At 44.5% G+C, this 25,851-nt stretch overlaps 1 protein-coding gene across 3 annotated transcripts in view; it reads left to right on the forward strand.

Annotated features, from left to right (window-relative positions):
• The window catches only part of TTC39B (tetratricopeptide repeat domain 39B), a 486,814-nt gene that overhangs the window by 443,385 nt on the left and 17,578 nt on the right, over nucleotides 1-25,851 (forward strand). For all 3 annotated transcript variants that reach the window (XM_069238795.1, XM_069238785.1, XM_069238805.1), the window contains 2 exons: nucleotides 24,268-24,388; nucleotides 25,333-25,444. In XM_069238795.1, coding sequence (XP_069094896.1) covers nucleotides 24,268-24,388; nucleotides 25,333-25,444 — 233 coding nt within the window. The remainder of the gene's footprint in view (nucleotides 1-24,267; nucleotides 24,389-25,332; nucleotides 25,445-25,851) is intronic.

Below are 25,851 nucleotides of genomic sequence, written 5' to 3' on the forward strand. Positions count from 1 at the left end.
GATGAAACTGATGTGTATTTTCAACACAGTCTCCTCAGTTATTATAAGCAGCAGCATTGGCAATTCGCTAGTGGTTCTGGGACATTCCTCAACTGGATCAGGAACTCGAGTTGTGGAAGATGATTTCCGAAACTGATACTACTATAGGTCGAGAGAGTCTGGGGGCCCTGACCAACTAAACCACAATGACAAAGTACGTTCGGTAAGGAAGATAGTAAGCAAGTATAAGAGAGCTCTAAGAAATGCTGGGATAAACAAAAATCTAATAAAGATAGACTAAGCCAAATAGGAGAATCTCTGCAACTGGAGACCTCAGGCAAAAGATACAACTGTAGAAATAGGGAAACTTTTTAAAACTTCTGACAGATATCAATATACTGACAGTCACCCATCTCGTTCCTTTAAGGACACACCGTATAAACTGGGTGAGAGAGGAGGGTGGTCAGAACACTGAAGTAAGTAGGTGAAGTCAAATAAGGGCTCAACATTTTTCAGAAACTTTTAAGGAAGAGAAACTTCCACAACCAAAACCCCAATTTAACCTGTTCTGTGCCTTGGACGAGATCATCTCGTCCAAGGCTACAGTTCCCCTGTGCCTTGGACGAGATCATCTCGTCCATGGCACAGGGGAACTTGGGGGAGCGCAAGCGCGCCCCCCGTGCACCCCCATCCCCCCCCAAGCCGGGGATGGAAGGGGAAGACCTTCCCCTTCCACCCCCGACCCCCCCCCACCCCCGTGATGTCAGCGCGCGAGCGCGCGCTGATAAGTCACAGGGGCCTCCCCCATCGATTGAAAGAGAAATGCTAAGCATTTCTCTTTCAATCACGTGGGGGAGGCCTGGAGGGGCTTCAAAGGGAAGGAAATGTATTTCCTTCCCTTTGAAGTCTCTCCGAGGGTTTCAAAAGCCGGATTGCTTGCAATCCGGCTTTTGAAACCCCACTAGACACCAGGGATTTTTTTTTTCTTCACTGATACTGACAAAAGGGAGCGACCCCTTGGGCAAGGGTCGCTCCCGGGGTGGGCATGTTTTCGGTAAGGCCTTTTCTGTCCCCCCTGGGGGCAGATCGGCCTATTATTAGGCCGATCTGCTCCCAGGGGGGGCAGAAACCTCTAGGCACCAGGGATAATTATTTTTATTTATTATTTTTAACGTTTTTTTTTTTTTTTTTTTAGGTGGGGAGCGACCCCTTAGGCAAGGGTCGCTCCCCTTGGGGGCAAATTATATTTAGGCCATTTCTGCCCCCCTTGGGGGCAGATTGGCCTATTTTGATGAGGCCAATCTGCCCCCAAGGGGGGTAGAAACCACTAGACACCAGGGAGTTTTTTCTTTGCGTGAATTTCACGCAAGGGGAGCGACCCCTTAGGCAAGGGTCGCTCCCTGGGTGGGGGGCAATTTATTTTAGGCCATTTCTGCCCCCAGGGGGGGCAGAAACCTCTAGGCGCCAGGGCACATTTTATTTTTGAGTTTTTTTTTGTTGTTGTTTTTTTTTGTTTTTTTAGAGATGGGTAGCGACCCATCAGGCAAGGGTCGCTGCCCTGGGGGGCAAATTGTATTTAGACCATTTCTGCCCCCAAGGGGCAGAAACCACTAGGCACCTGGGATTTGTTTTTTGGCGCCAATGTCACGCAGGGGGAGCGACCCCGTAGGCAAGGGTCGCTCCGGGGGGGGGGGGTAGGGGGGGCAAATTTATTTTAGGCCATTTCTGCCCCCCCCCCTTGGGGGCAGATCGGCCCATTATTAGGCCGATCTGCCCCCAGGGGGGGCAGAATCCTCTAGGCGCCAGGGGAATTTTTTTTTGTGTGTTTTTTTTTGGTTTGTTTGTTTTTTTAGAGATGGGGAGCCACCCATCCGGCAAGGGTCGCTCCCCTGGGGGGCAAATTGTATTTAGGCCATTTCTGCCCCCCTTGGGGGCAGATTGGCCAATTTTAGGTCAATCTGCCCCCAAGGGGGCAGAAACCACTAGGCACCTGGGATTTGTTTTTTGGCGCCAATGTCACGCAGGGGGAGCGACCCTGTAGGCAAGGGTCGCTCCGGGGGGGGGGGGTTTGGGGGCGGTGGGGGGGACAAATTTATTTTAGGGCATTTCTGCCCCCCCCCCTCCCGGGGCAGGCTGAGCTAAAGGCCAAACTCCACAGGTAGGCACTTTCCCTCCCAGGGGGGGCAGAAACCTCTAGGCACCAGGGATAATTATTTTTATTTATTATTTTTAACGTTTTTTTTTTTTTTTTTTTAGGTGGGGAGCGACCCCTTAGGCAAGGGTCGCTCCCCTTGGGGGCAAATTATATTTAGGCCATTTCTGCCCCCCTCAGGGAGTTTTTTCTTTGCGTGAATTTCACGCAAGGGGAGCGACCCCTTAGGCAAGGGTCGCTCCCTCGGTGGGGGGCAATTTATTTTAGGCCATTTCTGCCCCCAGGGGGGGCAGAAACCTCTAGGCGCCAGGGCAAATTTTGTTTTTGTGTTTTTTTTTTTTTCTTTCTTTTTTTAGAGATGGGGAGCGACCCATCAGGCAAGGGTCACTCCCCTGGGGGGCAAATTGTATTTAGACCATTTCTGCAGAAACCACTAGGCACCGGGGATTTGTTTTTTGGCGCCAATGTCACGCAGGGGGAGCGACCCCGTAGGCAAGGGTCGCTCCGGGGGGGGGGGGGGGGCAAATTTATTTTAGGCCATTTCTGCCACCCCCTGGGGGCAGATCGGCCTATTATTAGGCCGATCTGCCCCCAGGGGGGGGCAGAACCCTCTAGGCGCCAGGGCAAATTTTTTATTTGTGTTTTTTTTTTTTTTTTTTTTTTGTTTTTTTAGAGATGGGTAGCGACCCATCAGGCAAGGGTCGCTGCCCTGGGGGGCAAATTGTATTTAGACCATTTCTGCCCCCCTGGGGGGCAGATTGGCTGATTTTAAGTCAATCTGCCCCCAAGGGGGCAGAAACCACTAGGCACCTGGGATTTGTTTTTTGGCGCCAATGTCACGCAGGGGGAGCGACCCCGTAGGCAAGGGTCGCTCCGGGGGGGGTGGGGGTTGGGGGGCAAATTTATTTTAGGCCATTTCTGCCCCCAGGGGGGCAGAAACCTCTAGGCGCCAGGGCAAATTTTTTATTTGTGTTTTTTTTTCCCTTGCCTGATGGGAGCGACCCATCAGGCAAGGGTCGCTCCCCTGGGGGGCAAATTGTATTTAGACCATTTCTGCAGAAACCACTAGGCACCGGGGATTTGTTTTTTGGCGCCAATGTCACGCAGGGGGAGCGACCCCGTAGGCAAGGGTCGCTCCGGGGGGGGTGGGGGGGGGCAAATTTATTTTAGGCCATTTCTGCCCCCTGGGGGGGGCAGAACCCTCTAGGCGCCAGGGCAAATTTTTAATTTGTGTTTTTTTTTTTTTTTTTTTTTTTTTTAGAGATGGGTAGCGACCCATCAGGCAAGGGTCGCAGCCCTGGGGGTAAATTGTATTTAGGCCATTTCTGCCCCCCTTGGGGGCAGATTGGCTGATTTTAGGTAAATCTGCCCCCAAGGGGGCAGAAACCACTAGGCACCTGGGATTTGTTTTTTGGTGCCAATGTCACACAGGGGGAGCGCCCCCTTAGGCAAGGGTCGCTCCGGGTGGGGGGTTTGGGGGCAGTGGGGGGGGGACAAATTTATTTTAGGGCATTTCTGCCCCCCCCCTCCCGGGGCCGGCTGAGCTAAAGGCCAAACTCCACAGGTAGGCACTTTGCAAAAAACACCTCTGTTTTCTGTGAAAAAATATGTTGTGTCCACGTTATGTTTTGGGCCATTTCCTTTCGTGGGCGCTAGGCCTACCCACAGAAGTGAGGTACCATTTTTATCTAGAGACTTAGGGGAATGCTGGGTGGAAGGAAATTTGTGGCTCCTCTCAGATTCCAGAACTTTCTGCCACAGAAATGTGAGGAACATGTGTTTTTTTAGCCAAATTTTGAGGTTTGCAAAGGATTCTGGGTGACAGAACCTGGTCCGAGCCCCACAAGTCACCCCATCTTGGATTCCCCTAGGTCTCTAGTTTTCAAAAATGCACAGGGTTGGTAAGTTTCCCTAGGTGCCGGCTGAGCTACAGGCCAAAATCCACAGGTAGGCACTGTTTTCTTCTAAAAATTTGGATGTGTCCACGTTGCGCTTTGGGGCGTTTCCTGTCGCGGGCGCTAGGCCTACCCACACAAGTGAGGTATCATTTTTATCTGGAGACTTGGGGGAACGCTGGGTGGAAGGAAATTTGTGGCTCCTCTCAGATTCCAGAACTTTCTGCCACAGAAATGTGAGGAACATGTGTTTTTTTTTAGCCAAATTTTGAGGTTTGCAAAGGAGTCTGGGTAACAGAACCTGGTCCGAGCCCCGCAAGTCACCCCTCCTTGGATTCCCCTAGGTCTCTAGTTTTCAGAAATGCACAGGTTTGGTAGGTTTCCCTAGGTGCCGGCTGAGCTAGAGGCCAAAATTTACAGGTAGGCACTTCGCAAAAAACACCTCTGTTTTCTTCCAAAAATTTGGATGTGTCCACGTTGCGCTTTGGGGCATTTCCTGTCGCAAGCGCTAGGCCTACCCACACAAGTGAGGTATCATTTTTATCGGGAGACTTGGGGGAACGCTGGGTGGAAGGAAATTTGTGGCTCCTCTCAGATTCCAGAACTTTCTGCCACAGAAATGTGAGGAACATGTGTTTTTTTAGCCAAATCTTGAGGTTTGCAAAGGATTCTGGGTAACAGAACCTGGTCCGAGCCCCGCAAGTCTCCCCTCCTTGGATTCCCCTAGGTCTCTAGTTTTCAGAAATGCACAGGTTTAGTAGGTTTCCCTAGGTGCCGGCTGAGCTACAGGCCAAAATCCACAGGTAGGCACTGTTTTCTTCCAAAAATTTGGATGTGTCCACGTTGCGCTTTGGGGCGTTTCCTGTCGCGGGCGCTAGGCCTACCCACACAAGTGAGGTATCATTTTTATCGGGAGACTTGGGGAACGCTGGGTGGAAGGAAATTTGTTGTTCCTCTCAGATTCCAGAACTTTCTGCCACAGAAATGTGAGGAACATGTGTTTTTTTAGCCAAATTTTGAGGTTTGCAAAGGATTCTGGGTAACAGAACCTGGTCCGAGCCCCGCAAGTCACCCCTCCTTGGATTCCCCTAGGTCTCTAGTTTTCAGAAATGCACAGGTTTGGTAGGTTTCCCTAGGTGCCGGCTGAGCTAGAGGCCAAAATCTACAGGTAGGCACTTCGCAAAAAACACCTCTGTTTTCTTCCAAAAATTTGGATGTGTCCACGTTGCGCTTTGGGGCTTTACTTGTTGCGGGCGCTAGGCCTACCCACACAAGTGAGGTATCATTTTTATCTGGAGACTTGGGGGAACGCTGGGTGGAAGGAAATTTGTGGCTCCTCTCAGATTCCAGAACTTTCTGCCACAAAAATGTGAGGAACATGTGTTTTTTTGTTAGCCAAATTTTGAGGTTTGCAAAGGAGTCTGGGTAACAGAACCTGTTCCGAGCCCCGCAAGTCACCCCTCCTTGGATTCCCCTAGGTCTCTAGTTTTCAGAAATGCACAGGTTTGGTAGGTTTCCCTAGGTGCCGGCTGAGCTAGAGGCCAAAATCTACAGGTAGGCACTTCGCAAAAAACACCTCTGTTTTCTTCAAAAATTTGGATGTGTCCACGTTGCGCTTTGGGGCGTTTCCTGTCGCGAGCGCTAGGCCTACCCACACAAGTGAGGTATCAGTTTTTATCGGGAGACTTGGGGGAACGCTGGGTGGAAGGAAATTTGTGGCTCCTCTCAGATTCCAGAACTTTCTGCCACAGAAATGTGAGGAACATGTGTTTTTTTAGCCAAATTTTGAGGTTTGCAAAGGATTCTGGGTAACAGAACCTGGTCTGAGCCCCGCAAGTCACCCCATCTTGGATTCCCCTAGGTCTCTAGTTTTCAGAAATGCACAGGTTTTGTAGGTTTCCCTAGGTGCCGACTGAGCTAGAGGCCAAAATCTACAGGTAGGCACTTCGCAAAAAACACCTCTGTTTTCTTCCAAAAATTTGGATGTGTCCACGTTGCGCTTTGGGGCGTTTCCTGTCGCGGGCGCTAGGCCTACCCACACAAGTGAGGTATCATTTTTATCGGGAGACTTGGGGGAACATAGATTAGCGAAACAAGTGTTATTGCCCCTTGTCTTTCTCTACATTTTTTCCTTCCAAATATAGGAGAGTGTGTAAAAAAGACATCTATTTGAGAAATGCCCTGTAATTCACATGCTAGTATGGTCACCCCGGAATTCAGAGATGTGCAAATAACCACTGCTCCTCAACACCTTATCTTGTGCCCTTTTTGGAAATACAAAGGTTTTCTTGATAGCAATTTTTTACTCTTTATATTTCAGCAAATGAATTGCTGTGTACCCGGTATAGAATGAAAACGCACTGCAGGGTGCAGCTCATTTATTGGCTCTGGGTTCCTTGGGTTCTTGATGAACCTACAAGCCCTATATATCCCCGCAACCAGAGGAGTCCAGCAGACGTAACGGTATATTGCTTTCGATAATCTGACATTGCAGGGAAAGGTTACAGAGTAAAACGTAGAGAAACATTTATGTTTTTTTCACCTCAATTTCAATATTTTTCTTTTTCAGTTGTTATTTTCTGTAGGAAACCCTTGTAGGATCTACACAAATGACCCCTTGCTGAATTCAGAATTTTGTCTACTTTTCAGAAATGTTTCGGTTTCTGGGATACAGCATTGGTTTCATGCCCATTTCTGTCACTGACTGGAAGGAGGCTGAAAGCACAAAAAATTGCAAAAATGGGGTATGTCCCAGTAAAATGCCAAAATTGTGTTGAAAAATTGGGTTTTCTGATTCAAGTCTGCCTATTCCTGAAAGCTGGGAAGCTGCTGAGTTTAGCACTGCAAACCCTTTATTGATGCCATTTTCAGGGGAAAAACCACAAGCCTTCTTCTGCAGCCACTTTTTCCAATTTTTTTGAAAAAAACTAAATTTTCCCTGTATTTTGGCCAATTTCTTGGCCTCCTTCAGGGGAACCCACAAAGTCTGGGTACCTCTAGAATCCCTAGGATGTTGGAGAAAAAGAACGCAAATTTGGCTTGGTTAGCTTATGTGGACAAAACGTTATGAGGGCCTAAGCGCGAACTGCCCCAAATAGGCAAAAAAAGGCCTGGCACAGGAGGGGGAAAGGCCTGGCAGCGAAGGGGTTAAAAGAAAAAGGTTCTTCTATTTTGGAAAAACATGCCAAAAATATTGAGAGCACTAGTGAGGAACAGGACGTGGGAGGTGACTCTGCTGACAACGCAGCAAAAATCACAATAGGTCACTAGAATCTTATAGATCCTCTGGATGTGACACCGACTAACAACTTCCTTGAAGTTGAAACAGTCGACTGGCATGTCTCCCCACCCAACAGGGTCTACAAACTAAAGATACAGATTGAGGGAGACATAGAACGCACCATCAAAGTAATCTTCGAAGACCAACACTAAATTATGATATATTGTTGGCAGAAAAAGATTGGCCACATGAATTTGTCTGCATGGTCCCACAAGGGGAAGATGTCATTTTGCCTTCTTTCTCAGTCCTACTTCCAGCACAGTAAAAGAAGCTTACGCCGCACATTGGGCATTGGTGCAAGCACCAGCGCTGTACCGTAACCATGTAGGGTGGGATAGAGATTCCCCCTACCATGTTATTCCCATAAGGATCTGCAACACAGATCCATCCTCAATACCTGATTAAACATGAGGCTAAAGCATCGGTGAGAGAAGTTCTCACACTACTCGAGTACCAGGGAGTAATCGAACCCTGCGTCCATGCAATGAATAACCAATTATTTCCCTTAGCAAAACCTGACCTTTCATATAGAATAGTGTTAGATTTCAGATGCTTAAACAGTCACACATTTGCAATACACAATGCACACATCATGGCACTTATTAACAACATAGGGCACAAAATATGCAAAACAACCATGGATAATTCCAGTGATTTTTTTCTGCTAAAATCTAGCACCTGAAAGCTGGGACTTAAGCACCTTTACAGTGCTTGGCTCTCAAAGGAAATATTGCCTGAACAGTCCAGGATTGTTTTCTGCTTGTGTAACATCGAGAGTCTGAGGCGTTGTCCAGTGTGGATGATATCTATCTCAGAGATGACGACCTCAATGCACACATAGTCAGGGTGGAACGCACTGTTTTGCCATTCGCCTCACAAGGCTATAATTCAGAAGAAAAAAAACAGCTTTTCTAGGTGTCCTATTTTTAGGATACAAATATGACGGCAGCAGCCTAGCCCCACACTTTCTACAAAAATGCGCACAATTACTACCTCCAAATACTGTCAGAAAGCTACAGTCACTACTGGGCGTTTTTTAATTTTGGCAGAAAATACATTCCTGGATATGCAAAATGCATAGAACCTCTTTATGACTTAATTTGTCCAGATTGTTTGAGCAAACATTGGACACCCTAGCATACACGCATTCTCAGAGCATTATAATTGGACATGCTTGAAGCAAAACATTTAAACACACATGACAACAAAACAAAATAATTCCTGGTGCTATCGGGTTCTCCTGTGTCACATTTAATGAGGGTGACACTGTGCCCATAGCATACAAATCACATTTGTACTCTAATGCAAAACAACATTTCACACCAATGGAAAAAATACTGACTGACTGTCATCAAGGAGAGGCTCTTGCCCAGTGGAAACACATCATTGTCGTCACCCCAATACCAGCTCTTGAGCCACCTACCAAGGCTAGCATCCCGAACACGAAAGCGCTACATCCAAGTTGGATTTAATGGGCTACCTCTCTGACTGCCACTGATGTTGATTATGTATTCAACCCAACACTTCAGACCCAAGAGTTCCTACAATATGAACTTGAGTACCCCATGTCCACTAACATATTGTTTCTTGACCAATATAGAATCATATTTTACACTGATGTTTCAACACAGCCAGGTGTAGGTACCAAACACCAGTACTCCATGGCTTGTGCAGTGGTCATTTGAGTAATGAGGGATGGTGAATTCTGTCCTTTACATACCTACAAGCAGACCCTCAGAGACTGCATAGAACAACTTTCAGAGCTTAAGGCTGTAATTTTGGCATTGGAACACACTATCCTGAACTTTCTACTTTGAATGTGTGTGATTAGTACTACTGTGGCCAGTCTTTAAATGAATACTTACATTACTGGTGCCTTAATGGGTTCAGAGTTAGTGAGGGGAACACTATCCATCACAACTTTTTGTGAGGGAAGGTAACTGATCTTAAGGAGAAGCTGCGAATGGTCCATGTAGTTCATACTTTGTGTCACCAAGGTGTAGGAATAGATGTTGTAGGTAACATTTAACTGATGAATCTCCAGTATCTACTGCTGCTGTTGCTGTGATTACTCTTTCTCAGACAAGAATAGATGATGAAACACTGGCTGCTGTGAAAGCTTCGGCTGACAGCAGGCCCTAACTAAAAGCATACCCTACTAAATATTCCTACCACTTGAGTGCCCAAAACATTGCATTTGCAACAATTCCAGGGAAGGGGGGGGGATGATTGTGTGATCCCCAACCAAGACCAGAGATTAGATCTCATCATATCAGCACATGAGGGTGTTGCTTCTGCCCATGCTGGTGTGAAGGCTACTATCTCTAACACAAAAATACAACAGTCCAAACAGGATGTGCTTTGTTGTGACATCTGCCAACAAATTAAAGGGTCCATTGTCAAACCTCTTAGTTTCAAACCACTTCAATGTGTGTACCTGGACCATTGCGGTCTTTACAACCTGATGGTGCATACAAATACATCTTAGTCATTGTAGGTTCATGCTCCAGGTTTCTGTGGGTATGGCCACATCAATCAGCTGACGCTTGAATTGTTATTAAAGATTTGCAAGTCTTCTACGGGACATATGCTGTTGCAGCAGTCCACTTTGAACAGGGCCCTGCTTTTGCCTCCAGGGCATTCAGGGACACCATGGCAGTGATGAGTGTTCAACTTACTTTCTCATCTATGTACCATCCCAAAGGAAATCTGTTGTGGAGTGAAAAAACGAAATTTAAAGCAATCCCTAATCCCTTAGCTTCTGGGCCTTTTTCCCCCCAGTGCTTGGCCCTTTTTTGGCTATTTGGGGGTAGTTCACAGTTAAGGCTCCTTAATTTTCTTTTCCACATAAGCTATTGATGCCAAATTTGTGTCCTTGTTTTCCAACATCCTGGGAATTCTAAAGGTACCCTGGGTTTGTGGATTCCCCTGGTGGAGACCGAGAGATTAGGCAAGTTACATCTAAAATGTGGGTTTTTGGGGAAAAATGGGAAAAAGTGCTGCAGAAGAAAGCATCTTTTTTTCCCTCTGCAAATGACATCGACAAAGGGTTTGTGGTGCAAATATCACCATCTTCTCAGCTTTCAGGAACAGGCAGAATTGAAAAAAAAAAAAAAAAAATTTCAAGCACAGTTTTGGTTTTTTACTAGGACATACCCCATTTTTTACTATTTTTTGTGCTTTCAGCCTCTTTCGTTTAGTGACAGAAATGGGTGTGAAACTAATGGTGGATCCCAGACAGCTAAACATTTCTGAAATGTAGACAAAATTCTAAATTTAGCAAGGGGTCATTTGTGTATATCCTTCAAGATTTTCCTATTTAAAGTAGCTGTTGAAATTAAAAAATATTGAAATTGAGTTGAAAAAAACAGCCATTACAGTCTACGTTTTCATCTGCAACTTTTTCCAACTATGGCAGATTTTCAAAAGCAATATAGCGCTATACCTGCTGGACACTTCTGGTGTGTGCATATATAGGGCTTCTGAGTTCACGAAGAACCCACGGCACCCACAGCCAATAAGTGAGCTGCACCTTGCAGTGGGTTCTCATTGTGTATTGGGTATACGGCAATCATTTGGTGAAATATAAACAGTGAAAAATAGGTATCAAGGAAACCTATACATTTCTGAAATGGGCACAAGATATGGAGTTTAGAAACAGTGGTTATTTGCACGTCTGAATTTGGGGGTCCCAAAAGTAGCATGTGTATTACAGGGCATGTCTCAAAATGACTTCTTTCTTAATCACTGTCTTACATATGGAAGGCAAAAATACAGAGAAGTACAATTGGTAATAACACTTGTTCTGCTATTCTGTGTTCCCCCAAGTCACTTGATAAACATGGTACCTCACTTGTGTGGGTAGTGCAATTGCCCGCTACAGGAAATGACCTACAGGAAACGACTCAAAACGCAACGTGTTTTTTGCAAAGTGCCTAGCTGTAGGTTTTGGGCTTTAGCTCAGCGGACACTTAGGGAAACCTAGCAAACCTGTATATTTTTGAAAACTGGATACCTAGGGAAATCCAGGATGGGGTGACTTGTGGGGCTGTGATCAGGTTCTGCCACCAAGAATCCTTTGCAAACTTTAAGCTATGTCTAAAAAAAAAAAAAAAACATTTTCCTCATATTTTGGTGCTACAAAGTTCTGCAATCTGAGGGGACCCACAGACTTCCTTCCACCCAGCATTCGCTCAAGTCTCCCGATAAAAATGGTACCTCACTTGTGTGGGTAGGACTAGTACTCGCGACAGGAAACGACCCAAACACAACAAGGATACATCACATTTTCTTACTGAAAACAGATGCATTTTTTTGCAAAGTGCCTAGCTGTGGATTTTGGGCTCTAGCTCAGCTGGCACTTTGGGAAGCCTAGCAGACCTGCATAGTTTTGAAGGGAATCCAAGATGGAGTGACCTGTGGGGCTCCCACCAGGTTCTTCCACCCAGAATCTTTTGCAAACCTCATCATTTGGCCACAAAACACTTTTTCTGCACATTTCGGTGATGGAAAGTTCTGGGATCTGAGGGGGAGGCACAGACTTTCTTCCACCCAGCATTCCCTCAAGTCTCCTGATAAAAATTGTACCTCACTTGTGTGGGAAAGCCTAGTGCCCGCGACGGGGAAGGTCCCAGAATGTATTATGTCTCTAATGATAAGTAAGGTTAGTGCATTAATTAGTCCTGTGACCAGGAACCATTTAGGAGAAACCTATTAAACCCAGACATTTCTGAAAAGTAGACATTAGGTGGAGTCCAGGGAGGTATCACTTTTAAGGATTTCCCAAAGGTTTTTTCCCCAGAATGCCCTGCAAATGTAAAACGTTAAATAAAAGCACTATTTTCCCTTGCATTTCTGTGACGTAAACTACAGGAATATGCAGGGATCCCCAAACTGCTTACCACCCAGCATTCCCCAACTTTTTACAATAAAACCACTACTCCTCTGGTGTGCCTGGACTTAGTCCCTGGGACAGAAATGGATCATACAGTGGTCAATGGTAGTCCTTACATAAGCTACCAAGCTGTTGTCCCGCTGCACAGACTGCTTGCGAAGGGACAGCATGACTGTACTCATTGTCTCCCTCAGGATCGCTGGAACAGGAGTCGTTGGATGGGACTCCGCTGACTTAAAAATCACTCCCAGATTCTCCTCCATTGTCCTCTCACTCAGATGCTGTCTAATTATCTGCTGTCACAGTCTCTGATCCTGCCTCAGAGCTGTCCTCTATAACCCGAGTTAGGGCTTGAGCAACAGTCATCCAACAAGACGCCATTTCTGCTTCTGGTTAAACTGTCCCGCTAAAACATTAGCCTATGTAGAAGGCAGATATAATCACAAAATTGCTGATGGGGGGTGGGTGTGATGTGTGTGTGTGTGATGTGTGCAACAGTAAATGTCAGTCACCTTACCTTCGCTTCTTTACTTAATCAGCAGGTTCTCTGAAGACACTGAAAAAAACAACACAGACACTATTACCTCACCTTCCCACATACCTATCATCACAGCCTTTAGCGCTGGTGCCGCCCAGTCCGACAACCATTTTTGGTGCTCCCACTCCCATGACCTCCTCCTCGGATTCCCTCACTGCCTCCCAGCAAAAGTGCCCTTCATGTCTCCATAGCCCCCCTCACATACATTTAATGGCTGGCTTTACTAATCCACTCTGCTATTAACATAAAATACAGATCTGTTCTTTGTAGCAGGCATATATACCTTCTGCCCTACTTTATGGTGTTAAAATTGCCACTAGACAAAAGTCCAATCTCTTTCTCTAGCAGGAACATATACACAAGAGTTACCTTTATGTTTTTATTGCTGCCTAAAAGATATATATACAGATATATATATATGGCACTTCGTGCAGCGTAACTTTTCTGCACCTCAGTGCCGGTGGTGCCGGTATCGGACGCGTGCCACCACATCTAAATATTCTCATTTGCTTTTTATCATAAAAAAGATTCAGCACTCCACAAATGAAAAGATCTTAAAAGTCAATTTTGTTGACACGCAGGAACGCGTTTCAGAATTTCAGCCTTTGTCAACCTAGCGGTCGCCATTTTGAGTTTCCTTTATATATCACATGATCAATTCATCTCAGTGACATCATTCTTTTTTACTTTCTTGTACATATATACAGATTTGCCAATCTTTATAATCATCAAAACAGTATTAGCATCTCTCACATTGTTTTTCAATTATTTTACCACAACTATATTATCGTTCGTAAAACCACCTAATCAGAAAAACACAACAATGTGGATAGTGACATAATATACATGTTAATTCAATCACAATCTCACACACAGCTAAACTTCATACTTTATCATGTATTTCTTTTACTTCTTTTTATCCAAAAATTAATTTGTTCCTTCCTAATATCTATAATAAAATGTGATTCTTATTTACACTATCACCACTTCTGATATCGATTTTAAATTACATTTAACTACATACCATGTGGCCTACCCATACATTTTATAAATATTTTCTGATCACAAAGCCTACTTCCTGGTTATTTGCATTCATTTCTAAGGACATAGATGACAAAGTGTCCAATGTCAAAACCAGCCTCTATCACCTTAACATGTTTACGTTATTCCCTTACCTCCTTCTCACTTCATTAAATCTTATATAGTTCTCATTACAAATGTATGTGAAGCTCCTCACTACTATTTAATCTATTCAGCTCTTTGGTATCTAGCATTATTATATATCTTGATTCCAAACTTCTTCATTTCTTCTCTCTATTTTCTACCCTAATATCTTTCGCTATCCCATCTATCACACTGTACTTTATTTCATCCACCCTTCCATTATGTCTTTCATGGATACGGCGAGCAACAGGATACGTTTCATCCTTTTTTGAATAGCTCTTAGATGTTGTAAAATCAGTGTATGTGCCTGTAGTTTAGTGCTTCCTACATACATCATGGGACAACTGCACCTCAAAATATATATTACAAAATCACTCTTGCATGTATATCGTCCCCTAATCTTATGGGTCGTTTTTTGTCCCATCACCAATGACTTGATGTTCCCACCATTTTTACATGCTTTACATTTTGAACATGTTTAAAATACATTCTGTTGTTGCAACCAAGTATTATCTATTTCTTGTTTTCTAATGTCACTCTTTACCAGTACATCTTTCATGGATTTGCTCTTCCTATATGCCAACTGTGGCTTATCGATATTAGCGCACCTATAACAGGATCACTTTTCAACTTGTGCCAGTGCTTTTGCAATAGCCTTCTAATTTGCATATGTGCAGTGTTATATGTCGTTATAAACCTGTGAGTTCCTGTTTCTGTCTTACCTTTTTTTTTTCTTTATCTTGCACTTTAAATAAAAGGGAATATCTAGGACGTGAATTCACTTTTCTTCCAGCCACTTCCAATGTTGCGTCCGAATAGCCTATCATTTTTAGTCTCATCATTATATCTTGTTGTACTGACCCAAAATCTCTTTCAGTGCTACAAAGTCTCTTGGCTCTTAATAACTCCCCTAAAGGGATACTCTTCTTCAGTGGTTGAGGATGAAAGCTTGCTGCATGCAATACACTATTCCCTGCAGTGGACTTTCTATACACTATGGTTTCCATTTAACCATTTTCTATCCTAATCTTGACATCTAAAAACTCTATCTCTTGTGTATGTATATTTCCTGTGAATTTCAAATTCAAATCATTCACATTAATATCTTGAATGAAATTTCTTGTACTTTCCACATCACCTTTCCATATAACAAAGATATCATCGATGTATCTCAGCCACATAATAATGCAGTCATTCCATGAATCTAACCGAGGGCTATTGAGCACCTGTTTCTCCCAACCCATATATAAGTTTGCATAACTTGGGGCGAAACAGGTCCCCATCACCATTCCACACCTTTGTTCAAAGATTTCATTGTTGAAGAAACAAATATTGTGTTTTAAACACTAATTGATCGTAGTAATCAGCATTTTACTATCAGCCTGACTTGCTTGTCAACATCAACATCTTTGTCTCTCTAAGTATATTTGAATTTGCTTTTAGTGATTTAGCTTTGAAGTGTTGTTATTTTCGATCCTGGGCCTTTCACTTTTGTTTTGATAATGGGGAGGATTTATGGTTTAAATCTGTTTTATTGTTTATAAACAAAGCCATTGCAGCATACTTCCACCTACACCCAAAGGCTGATGGGGTATAAGAAAAATAAGACGCAGTAACTGGGGATGGATAGGAAGGTGGATGATAAGTGTGTGGGGGGTAGGAACGGTGGAAAGAGTAAGGGGAGAGGGATAGGGGAGGTAAAGGGAGGGAGAAAACTTCCTCAACAGCTCCCAATGGGTAGAAGTGTAACACAACTAGTGCAGAAGATTGGGAAGATATGGGGGAAAGCCGTCCCCAGTGTTCATTGAGTATTGCGGTCCATGTGGGTAAGTCCAAGGACTCGTAGGTAGGCCGGACTTGCTAGCTCCCAAAATTCATTGGACAGGAATAGCACACCGCACCCCGAGTTTTATCAAAGCGCAGTAATGTATGAGAGGCAGTGTCTGTCAATTTCTCCATTCCCACGAGATCCCATAGCTTATGGAGCCAGTCTAGGTGCCACGGCACCAAGTCCAAGCCCCAGTGTTTCAATGGGACCTCTTTGGCTGCCCCAAAGCCCCAATATAATAGCTCACCCCCCTCGGCGACTTCAATGGGTAAGTGGGTGGATTCAGCAGGCCTAGGAGGATCTAACTGTGGAATCCGGTAATATCTGTATCATAGATCTTGTTAATATCAGTCAGTACCTCTGCTCAGAATGGTTGTACCTTGAGGTAGTGCCAAAGCAAATTTGTAGGCCTACCAATCGGTCCCAAGTGTCTCCAACAAGTTGAATCACTGTTCTGTTTCCACTTAGCCAACCTTGCTGGTGTGTAGTACAAGTAATGCACAATCTTGAGCATCATTTCTGTACCTGTTGCACTACTTGCATAGGTGCGGGCTCTGTGCCAGATGTCACCCCATTCTTTTGTGGTGAAGGTTCGTTCACAATCGAGGTCCCAGCGTTTTTACACCAGAGACTTGGAGAGCACTAAGGGGGTGTTAAGGAATTTATAGATGTCAGAGAGTATGCGTTTATCGGATGAGCAAGTGATGAGCCATTTTTCAAAGGAGGTCAGCTCGAATGAGGGTAGATGTAGGGCCGTAGAAGCTAATGTCAAAGGTCCATGTACTGCCAGCAGGCATTCGAATGAAGGTCATTATTAAATTGGAGTTTTGCAAAATCCATGATGCCACCAGCCTCAACTGGGTCACCCAACTTTTTGCAGCCAGCTGCCTGCCAGGACACTGGCGGAAAGTCGTGGTTACCTATAAAGGCAGTCGGGGACGATAAGCGCATGGAACATTTGTACCTGATTTGTACAGTGTCCCCAAATTTCTAACATGGCACGACTCACTGGAAAGATATACACTCCTGAAGGCGAAAGGGTTTAGGCAGCCATGGTATTTTCCCGATGTGTTTGCCAGCCACAGCTTGATCTATGAAGTACTGGTGCTTCTCCGTGTATGGCCTGGCCCATTCTACCATGTAGCAGAGTTGTACCACATGGTAGTATCTTGTTAAGTGAGGGATGCTCAGTCCACCCTCTAAGGAGGCCAGGTAAGCCTGCTTCTTCGCAGCACATGCCTTTTCCCCACCCCAGATGATCATCGATGAGGCACTGCAACCTGCTGAGGACATGTGGCGGAGGGAGGGGGCTGCAGCGTTAGAGTGTGCATTATATATAGAATCTTTGGTAGAAAGGTCATCTTCACCTCCTCCAGCTTCCCTAACCACAAGATGGTGTAACTCTTCCAGGAAGAGAGGTTGGATCTGGTAGTGGCCATGAGCCTTGCATAATTGCTTTCAGCAGTGTTGGGAGTACTTGAAGGCCCTGGTATCTCACATCCTGAGCTGCCCAAGAGAAGGGGAAGAGGTGTTCCAAGTAAGCTTAGTCTGCCTTGAGGAGGGTGAGGTTGAGAATATCGGACTTCGGAAAGTTGATTTTGAAACCTGAGGCTCATCTGAATGCCTCCATCTCCCTCATTAGTGTGGGGTAGAGAGGAAAGAGGCCTCATCAATACTGTCATCACATCATCAGCATGGAGTGCCAATTTATGCTCCCTGCCCCCTATCTGTAAGCCTCTGATGTTGTTGTTTTTGCATATCCATTCAGCAAAGGCTTCCACATAGAGGGCAAAGAGTTGGGGGTATAGGGAACATCCTTGACGAGTGCCCTTAGTGATATCAAATGCCTGTGACATCAGACTGTTGACCCGAACTGCTGTCTGAATATCATACCCAGCGACAAAACCTCAGACCTAAGTCCATTTTGGGGCAAGTTAGAGATATGGCGAGTGTACTCAGTCGAAATACTTTTTATTATTGACGGAGAGCAGAATGGCTGGGGTGTGAAACCATAGTGCTTTGTTAAGGAGATGGCAATGCCGCTTGGTGTTATCACTGCAGTTGTGTTCAGTTATGAGCCCTGCTTTTCAAGGTCAATGAGGTGTTGCATGCAAGGGTCTAGGCGGGCAGCCAATATACCTGTAAAAATTTTGGCATCCACATTCAGCAGTAAGATAGGGCAGTATGAGTAACAATGAGCAGGTTCCTTACTGGATTTGGGGATAACTTAATGGTCGCCAATTGCAGTGTTTCAGTGAGTGTACCAGTTGTGCTAAGTGAGTTGTACAGATTAGATAAAATGGGCGCTAGGATAGGTGCAACTATGTTATAAAAGCCTGCTGTGTATCCATCCAGACCCGGCGCTTTACCTAGTGGCAGCAACTATATAGCCACCAGTACTTCAGAGGCTTCGATGTCCCTATCATGGCTGGAGGAGTCAGTTGGGGGAGACAGGTCAGGGGCACCTGTGACAGATATGATTCAGCATCCTTCAAGCTCAGGGCTTCAGCTGTATAGAGCGTGGAGTATAAGTGTTCGAAGGCCTGGGCTGTGTTCATCTTGGCCGGTCATGTTGCTCTGAAAGTCCTCTACCCCTAATATCCTATGTTGGAGAGTCTGGACCCGAGCCTGTGCACAAATAGGCAGCCAGCCTTGTTGCTCCTGATATAGCATTTCTGCTTCAAGCGCAGGAGAGCGTATTCGGCTTTGCCAATATCAAAGGCTTTGAGTTGCTTGTGGGCAGTTGTATGCTGTCTCCACGCCCTGAAGGAGCCTGTATGTTTATTTTCTGCGTCCAAGTCCCTCACCTTCTTCTCCGGCTGCGACCACTTATGCCTCTTAAATTTGTTCATCTGGGTTGCTACCGCTGTAAAGAAGCCTCAAAGTACTGCCTTTAATGAATGTATCCTATAGTAATTCTATGGAGGGTCTCAGGGGTGTTGTTGGCATGCAGAAAGTCACTGATGGTGCTCATTTTTTCATCGACTGTGACATCATGCCCTAGAAGTGCGTGGTCAAGGCATCAGGCACGATGTGGTGGTGTGGGGCCCAGCAGGTGGCAAGTAATGGATATGGGACAGTGGTCGGAGAGTGTGGCACTTCAATGTCAACTGCTTTAGTCACGGCTGCCAAGCACTGGGAGATAAGGAAATAGTGAATTCTGGCATAGGATTGGTGTGCCTTGGAGAAAAATATATAGTTATTCATAAGAGGGTCGAGCTGGCACCAGATATCACCCAGGCTCACACCCATCAACCACTAGTGACACGCCGGTGACAGTGGTCCCGCCAGACCCGTCCTCTGAGTTGACCTATCTTGGAAGCATCGGGGACAAAGTTGAAGGATCCCCATACTATAATATCTGCTAACACTTGCCCCATCGCTTCCTCGTAAAAGGCCTCCTGGTGGTCTTTGGGAGCATATAGATTTGCCAGTGTAACCCTTTTTCTCAATGTGTAGGGACAGTAGTCTGCCAGGTATTTCAGCCTGGGTCTTAAACGCCTTCCCTGGAAAGCATATAGCCAGCAGTTCCATCACTCCAGCCCTATTCCCCAGCCCTGAGGAGAAATACTGGTGGTCGAGCCATTGGGAGTGTAGACGATTCCAATTTGCCTGGAGGAGATGTGTTTCTTGAATGAGGCATACATCGCAATTCGTGTCTCTGAGGAGGGAGAGAAGTGCCAGCCATTTCACTGGGGTGTTCAGACCACTAACATTAATGCTCAGAATCTTAATCATGTGGCATGAGGTGTACAGACTTACTGGTGTGGGGGTGGGCTAGGTCCCTTGTCTGTATTAGTGTGTTAGTCAGCAGACTGAATAGTGTCGGACTATCATCTAACCTGGTATGAGCTGTGAGTGCAAGGGAAACAGGAACAAACAATAAACAGTTAAACTGGGTCTTCCCCACCTGGGAACATCCTTTTGAATCAAAGTCTGAGGGTCTTTGTCATCAGTGATGCCCATTTTAAGCCTCCAGCAGGGTGGAGAGAGGGGCTGTGCCACTGATGCCGGAAGGCAGCGGGTAAGGGTGTGAAGCTCCTGGCTCCTTCAGTTCACCAGTAAGGAGAAGGACAATCCTAAGGAAAGTGGACGGAGGCAGCAGAGATCAGGCACAAGAGTGATCTCTACCCTAGTCATTGTCTGGGTCAGAGGCGCTGCCCGTCTTCTGGAGTTGATGCAGTAGGGCGACCGGTTCCTGGCAGCGTTCTTGAGCAGATGGTTTGCGGAATCATTTCTTCTTAGAGTGGGGGGGTATGAGTCTCTCTTATGATTGGGGATGGTGGGCATCTGGGCTGAGACTGAGAAGGTTCATTGGGCTGCAAGCTGTCCCTTCCCAAACTTGATCAAGCTTCCTCCAGGGTACGGAGGCTGCAGGTTTCCCAGTTCCATATAAAGGTGATGCAGAATGGGTGCACCCATTTATAACTGATCCCTCTATTGCGAAGGAGACTGGTGAGGGGTTGGAAGGCACTGCAAGGTAATAGATGACAAGTCTCATTATAGGCACACCTTAACACCTTCAAAATCAATAGCATTTTTGTCCTGCACTGCAAAAATGATGGCTTCCTTCTGTCAGTAATAATGAGGACAGGTGAGAATGTCCTGCAACTGTACAGGGGGCTGGGCGACCTGCTCTGTGTGTGCAATCTAGAACAATCTCCCTGGTCAGCCAGGGCTGGAGCCACTTGACGAAAACGGCAGAGAACATAATCTTCCAACTTCCCTGGGGTCTGTCTGTAGCAGAATGCCTTTAACGTGGATATTGCAGTGCCTCTATTGTTCTCCAAGCCCTGCAGTTGATAGTTGAGATCAGCAGTTTTGTCCCAGAGGGTGAGAAATTCATGGCAATGTTCCTCCAATTCTTTGTTGCGGAAGTCCTGGGCCTATTCCAAGAAATCGAGCCTCTGTTCCAGTACAGCCATATTCCTCCTAATATCTAATACGTCGACCACTAGTTTCTGTTTCAGGACAGCTACATCGGCCCTTAGGGCACTGAAGAGGCTTTCCAGGAATGTCTGCGTGACTAGAGCATCCTAATCACAGGGGCCCTCCGAGGCAGCTGCGACAAGGGCAGGCACCTCTGCAGATCCACCCCCCCCTAAGTCGCTTTTCTTAGTGGAGCTTTGTAAGCATGTCTTTAATGGAAGAGTTTTTCAGAGCTTGGCGGGCCATTGACATAATAGTGAAGAAATATTCTCAGGTCCCGGTGAGGGCAGAGTGTGAGCCTCACTGGCTGCCTTCTTCCGCTTGTCCATTATCCATTATCATCTTTACCGTTAATCAGTACCTTCAAGATCGCAACAACAGTGTCTTGGATGGTATCAGCCCCCCCCTATGAATTTTTCCAGTAGAGCTCAAATAAAGGATAGAATTCTCTCTAAGCAACATAGCTAAGCAGAGACCTTAGCCTCCTGACCAAGTGGATTATACGACTGATTACCAGTTAGTTCAAAGTCTGGCTTAGCCAGTGTTTGAGGGCATGCTGCTGAAGAGTTGCAGACCAATAGCCAGTGTCACTGAAAGTGGAAACGGGGAATGCAGAGGAATATCCTTATCTTGTGACCCACCTTTCCTGCAAAAATCCAGATCTATATCCAGAACAGTAAAAACCTTGTTTAGTTGGTAAGACCTTTCCCCTTGAGGCACAATCTCTGAGGGTATTACTATTGGTTTATCCACAAGGGGACTAGGTGACAGTGACTGCTCAAGGTGAGTATCACACTTTGCCCTAAAGATGATTTCCCACTTTCATTCAGCTCCTCAGGTGCTGTTTTCTCTTTGCCCCAAAAGGAGAAAATCTGGTTCTTACCTTTCAGTGCATTAATAAGGGGTGCTCTGTTCTGCAACAGGTTAGATCTGGTTTTGGTAAAGGCCCTCCCCATAATCAAGCAACCAGATCTTAGTTTCTTTGCCCTCATTTTGACCATTATCTGCTAGAACCAATTAAGTTAGCGCACTCCTTATAATGGAGTAATCGATGGCCACAATATTCTCTGCTGATGGAGTATTTCCCAGGGGATCTGACTGGTAAAGTGGGGGGAGGAGAATACTCCGGAGAAGCAAAGCACAAAGTACAATAGGTCCAACCAGCCACCACAGGCTTGCTGGGCCTTCTGGGCACCACTTCAACTGGTCCCATTTTTGACCATACTTCAATGCTGCAATGCAGGCATCAATGCAGGCTGTGAATCCCTCTAGTTATAAGATTATGAGGCAGGTAGGTTTCAAGCTGCACAGCTGAGAGTTGCTTATGACAGTATCAGTGCTTAGCGATGTTGAAGATGTTCTACAATGGAACGGGATCAGACGGGATCAGGCAAGCAATCGCAAGAGTAGTGGCTGCACGGACTAGGAAGAGCAGAGTTGGTGCTTGGTCCTTCCTTGGTAAGACACAAGCCACACTGGCCTAAAGCCGGCCATCTCCACACCTACCAGCAGTGGGCCACAGCCCTAGGGCCTTACCTTAACTCCGCTCACTGCCCTCACTCTGGTCCACAAGAGCCACTGGGCTCACTGGTTGGACTGTGGCTGCCGTTCGTTAGGCCCACTCTTCCTCTCTGCTCAGCTCGATGGCTGGGGGTGTGGTGATCATCCAGTCTCTGAGGTCAGGGCAGCTGACCTTCTGCTCTCACCAAACTCGGAGCCCGTAGTAACGGAGCAAACGAAACTCGTGGTCAGCAGCCGAGCCGATGGACCTGGCAAGATTGCTGGAGTGATTACTGGCAATCTTGAAGTCCACCGAGGTCCTTTGTGATTTCAGGTTGAGGGTCAGGCCTGGCTACCAAACGCCAAGCACCAGAAGGTTCACGCCAAGCTGGACCTGCTGAACAGATGCCCCGATATGGGCTCCATCGATGCCCTCGCTTGTCACTTCTCGCTCGTTCATTCAACTTGCTCCCCTCCAACCGGAACTGGAAGTCTCATTTTAAAGTTGTCTTTGTAAAGTTTACAGTTCATTTTTGAATAGTGATCATAACAGTCAGAGATCTTAAATGAAGGTTTTGGTTTATGCAATATATTGCAAGATATAATGTTTGTTTCACGTAACTGTTATCTAAGGATTATTTACTACCATAAAGCCTCATTTTATCAAATATTGTTTTTTACTCTAGTAAAATAGTTTCTTCTGTGGTAGGGTTAGATCAAGTCCATTACTTGAATGGTATGAATGTAGTAAACATCACAACATTTATTACCGCAAAAAGAGTCTGGATTGTTATTAAAATTATATAGCAGACCGGCAGAAATGGGGTTCACATCATTCAGTATGCTTTGCGAGGTAATATTTTATAAATAATGCAAAATGATAAAACACTTACTCGGTCAGAAATAGGCTACATTTTATTGTTTAAATTGCTGTGTAGAAAAAGGTGGAAGCTAGATGATACTTCCTACTATGAATATAGGAAGAACAGAACAATAGAACCGTTTGTACATTTAATTGTCAGGTCACAGTTCTGCCAAATATTATAATATCATTATTTTCCTGCCCGATTGTTGGCAGTGACTTTTAGATAGTGTTGCTGACACCTGAATCTGATAATTGTTTTCATACTATAGTCTGTGACACATCCGTGTGTTTAAATATGCGTGATATTCCCAGTCTTGGAACCAATCAGCATCATTGCTATTTGAATTTAGTTTGGTAATTTTGTGTCAGATTCACATGATATCATGATTTCCCGTTGTTTTACATTTTCTACCTCTAGAACTTCCTTCTTGGGGATCATTACCTGCACACATTAGCTGTTTTTTTTTTTTCCTGCTGCAAACCACTGCATTTTCACCACTGACATCACAGCACTGCCTATTGTCTCATCCTTCATATCTGATGTAATTTCATGTTTTCACATTAACTAGGAACGTCGCTTTCATTTCAAGGGTGAATTTAGTGATACCTACTCTTTTGAAGTTCAGTTGAGGGCTGCATGAGTGGTTACATTAATTGTTCTTAAAACCTGTTTGCTTAGGAAAAGGTTACTTATTATTAACTGTGCTTCTTTTAGTACATAGCTACTTACGCTCAATGGATAGCATCACATCAGTACAGCCTCAGCTGAAAGTTTGGTAACCACTGACTAAAACAGTTAAGGCAATAAGAACAGCATAAAAAGATGTTGTGTGAGGACCACCTAGGTGGAACATGTTTATATAATGCACTGCTTTATGATCAGCTTGAAAAGAAGTCTTCTCTGAGCAAAGTTGGTTCATAGAAAAAGTCATATTGACTATTGAAATATTAAATAACCACACATAATGATACGGAGTGGAAAAGTTGAGCTTTGGGTCAGGTAGCTTCTGAAATCTGAAGTGTTGTCACTATTTCTTAAGCAATTATCATTATAACATGCTACTGAGAATGTAAAACATACAAAGGATATCGAACAGCAGGGTGGTCAACGGCTTGATGAAGTAGACTGTTTTTATTCTTTTGTTGGCAGAACTAGTATAAAAAATTGTATTATCATTTGTAAATATGCCAATATCGATGTCTTATTTTCACTTTCTTGATCCACCTACTTTGTTTTGTGCAGACAGGTAGAAGGCTTAAAACAGAAAATTGCAGGAAAATCCATACCCACAGAAAAGTTTGCTATCAGGAAGTCCCGACGTTATTCTGCTCCTAACCCCGTGAAGCTAGTGCTGCCTGCACTGGTAAATATTACAGAATTCTTTGGTCTCCTCAAATTTGGGAAACTGAATTTCAGTAGATGGATGTTCTCTGTCAGTGCCCACACTATATTGCAGTGTCCTTCCTATCACAGTAGAAGCAGAACAAGCATCTTAAAGTCATATGTTGCAGCACATACTCCTCATGTACATTTATCCAAGTATGAAAAAAACTTTGACTTGTACACATGCATGTATTTTACCCTGATATATCCTGTTCCCAGTTTGTTCATCTGCTTGAAATATTACATTATTTCACATTAGGAAATGTGAGCATGGATTACTATACTTTTTAGGTGTAATAGTGAGACCTAGTTATAACATTGCAGGAGTTATTTGTTAGTGTTAACACAAAAGGGATTTTCTCATGCAATACAATGGTAAAGTATTTATGTCCTCTAGCCTATGCAGGTTGTCTGATCAAAACACTGCACAAATACCTGCAATACTAATCTAAACCTGCTTATGATAACACACACAATCCAATAGAATGCAGATTCTGAACCTTTGACTCATACAGTGCTTGTGAAGAAGAACTGATGACAATACAAACATGTGCTTTAATGTCTTACTTGTGTGCTTTAATGTCTTACTTGTAGACTAGAAGTGTTTTTCATCCATACATAATGATTCAAAAGTGTCTTTTTGGTTGATGGCTAACTCCTAGAAAGTCAATGGCTACAACAAAGACCAAGAAGATCAAAGATAACCAAAGAAGTAATAAAACCATACGGAAACTAGAAATGCATGACTAGTGGAATCACAAGTACAAAAAAAACAAAACTTTTCTTCTTATACTTTCATGCCAGATTAGATTTATCAGTTGTAACATACTGTCTACAAATTGTCAAGCAGAAACATCAGTTATGTGTTTGGTAGGTGGATTATTGATAAACTTTTTTTTTTTTTTTTTTTTTTTTTTTTTACAGGAAATGATGTATGTATGGAATGGCTTTACAATTGTAGGGAAGAGACCTGACTTCACAGAAGGTCTTTTGGTTTTGATTGAAAAAGAAGAGACCGCTTTGCAAAATGAAAATAGTAAGTATTATTGCCAAATCGATTGAAGTTATAAACTAATTTACCCTCAGACATTTAAGACATCCTTGCAGTAATTCTTCCATCTGGACAAGGATAGTCACTAATGTGCATTTTGTTTTAATCATTTTGTGTATCTCTTGTGCCACGAGTGGTTTTACTGTGTGACATTGCTTCAGCAGGTACACATATTAGTAATAGAGTTTACATTTCATTGCTTAAGGGGACAGCTTGGGTATGTTATGATGGCACAGCCAGGGCATCACAGGGGTGAAGTCTTGTAGCTACTGGTTCAGTCTCATGCACTGATTTTCACAGTTCTAGAGTTGTAAATGTTTTTGAAGCAAGTGCTCATTAGCTTTTGTGAGTGGTGGTTCAAAGTCCCACAGGCAAGGTAGAATGCCTCTTTA

Source organism: Pleurodeles waltl, chromosome 1_2, assembly GCF_031143425.1.
Source record: "Pleurodeles waltl isolate 20211129_DDA chromosome 1_2, aPleWal1.hap1.20221129, whole genome shotgun sequence".
NCBI classification, from domain to species: Eukaryota; Metazoa; Chordata; class Amphibia; order Caudata; family Salamandridae; genus Pleurodeles; species Pleurodeles waltl.